Source organism: Syngnathoides biaculeatus, chromosome 16 (genome assembly GCF_019802595.1).
Source record: "Syngnathoides biaculeatus isolate LvHL_M chromosome 16, ASM1980259v1, whole genome shotgun sequence".
NCBI classification, from domain to species: Eukaryota; Metazoa; Chordata; class Actinopteri; order Syngnathiformes; family Syngnathidae; genus Syngnathoides; species Syngnathoides biaculeatus.
This window is the reverse complement of record NC_084655.1, coordinates 14,101,450-14,105,263: the sequence shown is the minus strand read 5'-3', so window position 1 is coordinate 14,105,263 and position 3,814 is coordinate 14,101,450. Positions and strand designations below refer to the sequence as shown.

The following is a 3,814-nucleotide window of genomic DNA, read 5'->3' as shown; positions in this document are numbered from 1 at the left end:
TGGGTTAAAATGGAATGAATTTTAACCTGGAGGTTTTAAATTGCTCCCTTGATGCTAGACAATCTTTATTAGAAAGGCACATTAGCGCCACACTGAAAGTAAAACATACAAAATGAGAAAGATCCAATGTGAAAAAAACAATTCTCTATTCAGGATGCCTTTTTTTTTTTTTTTTTTTTTTTTTTTTTTTAAGTACTCCAACAGGATACTATACCATTAAATGATTTATCTATTGACATGTCCTGTGAGTCATCAGAAATACCACCCATGAAGAAAAACACAGACTCACTGTCTTGTAGGAGTGCATATCATGTTTTAATGATCGATATTTGAATAGGCCTCTCAGCAGGAGCTTTTTCCATCATGCAGATATTGGTGATATACATTAATTGCTAGCAGATATTGCCGCGATATCACATATCAAGTGCTGCGCTTCCCCCTCTATTAGCACAGGACCTCATGCAGAATGCTGGTCAAAGTGGATTGGGATCTCCAGTCACCTACAATGCCGTACATAAAATAACAGTGCAGTTTCAAAAGTCGGCTGTGTAAATGTATGGGACCAAATAAGGAAACATGGCGGTTACATACTTCATAAAGCAACAATTCAAGGTCAACTGCAGTACGTATTATTCATTTAAGCGCAGACTACAGATTGCATTGCATCACTGAAGACATGCTATGCTTGGCAAATACAGTGAAGAAAATAAGTATTTGAACACCGTGCTATAGTGCAAGTTCTCCCACTTAGAAATCATGGAGGGGTCTGAAATTGTCATCGTGGGTGCATGTCCACTCTGACAGAGATAATCTAAAAAGAGAAATCCAGAAATCACAATGTATGATTATTTTTTCAACAATTTATTTGTGTGATACAGCTGCATATAATTATTTGAACACCCGAGAAAACCAATGTTAATATTTGGTACAGCAGCCTTTGTTTGCAATTACAGAGGTCAAACATTTTCTGAAGTTGTTCGCCAGGTTTGCACACACTGCAGGAGGGATTTTGGCACACTCCTCCACACATATCTTCTCTAGATCAGACAGGTTTCTGGGCTGTCACTGAGAAACATTGAGTTTCAGTTCCCTCCAAAGATTTTCTATTGGGTTTAAGTCTGGTCTGGTCTTAGCCAGTTGGCTAGCCCACGCCAGAACTTTGATATGCTTCTTACGCTCGGAGCCACTCCTTGGTTTTCCTGGCTGTGTGCTTCGGGTCATTGCCATGTTGAAAGATCCAGCCACGACCCATCTTCAATGCTCTGACTGAGGGAAAGAGGTTGTTCCCCAAAATCTCACAATACATGGCCGCGGTCATCCACTCGTTAATACAGTGTAGTCGTCCTGTCCCATGTGCAGAAAAACACTCCTAAAGCATGATGCTACCACCCCCGTGCTTCACAGTCGGGATGGTGTTCTTGGGATGTAACTCATCATTCGTCTTCCTCCAAACAAGGTTAATGGAATTATGACCAAAAAGTTCCTTTTTGGTCTCATCTGACCACAAAACTTTCTCCCATGACTCCTCTGTATCATCCAAATGGTCATTGGCAAACTTAAGACGGGCCTTGACATGTGCTGGTTTAAACAGGCGAACCTTCTGTGCCAAATCCTGTTGTGTAGTCCTGGGCTGATTCCTCACCTTTCTAAGGATCATTAAGACCCCACGAGTTGATATCTTCCATGGGGCTCCACGCTTCTTTGGGTTGGTGGGTGGCAGGCAGCTTGTGGGTGTTTCTTGCCTATTTAAAGACATATAGAAGCACTTGTGCTTATTTAATGCAAAACTACTTAACAGTCTCTCCTGAACACCATCAGCATAAATAGACAGCACAGTAAGTGTTTAACTGCATCTGTTTATTTCTGCATGAGCCTCGTTAGGTGACTAAATATTCTCTCACGCGTTTTGAGCTTAAGTGGAAGGTGTGCTCTATCATCTTAAGTGTTTACACTATTAGTGCAACTCTCTGAAAATGGGCATCCAACAGAGACGCTCAGCTTCATTAAGTTTACATGTGGAGTATCTTTAAGTGTTATTTCCATCACAATATGCATACAACGACGTGATTGGAATTCCATTAGGAATCTGGACAATCCCAAAAAAGAGCATCTTGTTATGAAGGTGGGGGGTTGTGGGCTGTACATTTGAGCCTTCAGTGGGGATTTACACAATTCTACAACACAAACCTTTACTTTTGAAATTGATTTTTCATGAACTTAGCTCAAAGATGCTCGTCGAACTATGATCATCTCGGAGGTAAATCCACTGCATGTGGAGGTCCAGGGCTGGTGTGGCTCCATTTGGTCGGCCTGGACGTACTGCCAAATTCTCTGAAATCCCTTTGGAGACAGCTTAGAGTAGAGAAATGAACTTTGGTTTCACAGTTACCAGTTGTATTGGACTTTCCTGCAGTCAGCGTGCCAACAGCAGGCTCCCTCAAAACTCGCAACGCATGTGATACAGTGAAGAAAATAAGTATTTGAACACCCTGCTATATTGCAAGTTCTCCCACTTAGAAATCATGGAGGGCTCTCTGAAATTTTCATCGTATGCCCACTGAGAGAGATAATCTAAAAAGAAAAACCCAGAAATCACAATGTATGATTTTTTAACAATTTATCAGTGTGATACAGCTCCAAATAGGTATTTGAACACCAGAGAAAACTAATGTTAATATTTGGTACAGTGGCCTTTGTTTGCATTTACAGAGTTCAAACGGTTCCTGTAGTTGTTCACCAGGTTTGCACACACTGCAGGAGGGATTTTGGCCCGTGCCTCCACACAGATCTTCTCTAGATCAGAAAGGGTTTCTTGGCTGTCGCTGAGAAACACAGAGTTTCAGCTCCATCCAAAGATTTTCTATTGGGTTTAGGTCTGGAGACTGGCTAGGCCACGCCAAAACCTTGACCTATGCTTCTTACAGAACAACTCCTTGGTTTTCCTGGCTGCGCGCTTAGGGCCATTGTCATGTTGACCCAGCCACAACCCATCTTCAATGCTCTGACTGAGGGAAAGCGGTTGTTCCTCAAATCTCACAATACATGGCCGCGGTCATCCTTTCCTTAGTACAGTTCAGTCGTCCTGTCCCATGTGCAGAAAAACACCCCCAAAGCATGATGCTACCACCCCCATGCTTCACAGTAGGTATGGTGTTCTTGGGATGGAACTCATCATTCAAATTTCTCCAAACACGGTATCGTGGAATTTTGAGAGAAAAAGTTCAATTTGGTGTCATTTGACCACAAAGCGTTCTCCCATGACTCTTCTGTATCATCCAAATCATCACTGACAATCTCAAGATGGGCTGGTTGAGGCATGATTTCAAACCATTACGTCTTAGTGTATTACCAACACTCACCTTGGAAACGGTGGTCCAAGCTCTTCAGGTCATTGACCAAGTCCTGTCGTGTAGTCCTGGGCTGATTCCTCACCTTTTTAAGGATCATTGAGACCCCATGAGGTGATATCTTGCATGGGGCTCCGCTCCAATTGAGATTGACCGTCATGTTTAGCTTCTTCGTTTTTCTAATGATTGCTCCAGTAGTGGACCTTTTTTCACCAAGCTGGTTGGCAATTTCTCCGTAGGCCTTTCCAGACGTGTGGAGTTGTACAATTTTGTCTCTGGTGTCTTTGGACAGCTCTTTGTTCTTGGCCATGTTAAAAGTTTGAGTCTTACTGATTATATGGGGTGGAAGGGTGCCTTTATGCAGCTAATGACATCACACGGGTGGATTTTTAAAGGCGGACTAACAAGTCTTTGAGGGTCAGAATTCTAGCTGATGGACAAATGTTCACATTTATTTGCCGCTGTAA

The 3,814-nt window shown here is 42.4% G+C and overlaps 1 protein-coding gene across 4 annotated transcripts; it reads right to left on the bottom strand.

Annotated features, from left to right (window-relative positions):
• Positions 1-308: 308 nt before the first annotated feature.
• On the bottom strand, positions 309-3,814 carry LOC133515117 (uncharacterized). 4 transcript variants are annotated; one of them, XM_061847420.1, is made up of 4 exons: positions 3,360-3,814; positions 2,218-2,352; positions 1,643-1,737; positions 309-500 (listed from the first exon to the last, which is right to left on the bottom strand). In XM_061847420.1, the coding sequence occupies exons 1-4, from the start codon at positions 3,655-3,657 to the stop codon at positions 474-476; spliced, it is 555 nt and encodes a 184-aa protein (XP_061703404.1). In that variant the 5' UTR covers positions 3,658-3,814; the 3' UTR covers positions 309-473. The 4 variants fall into 4 exon arrangements, with proteins under 4 accessions (XP_061703404.1, XP_061703405.1, XP_061703402.1 ...); XM_061847418.1 differs by lacking the exon at positions 309-500 and having other exon boundaries at positions 827-1,737; XM_061847419.1 differs by lacking the exon at positions 309-500 and having other exon boundaries at positions 827-1,737; positions 2,218-2,340.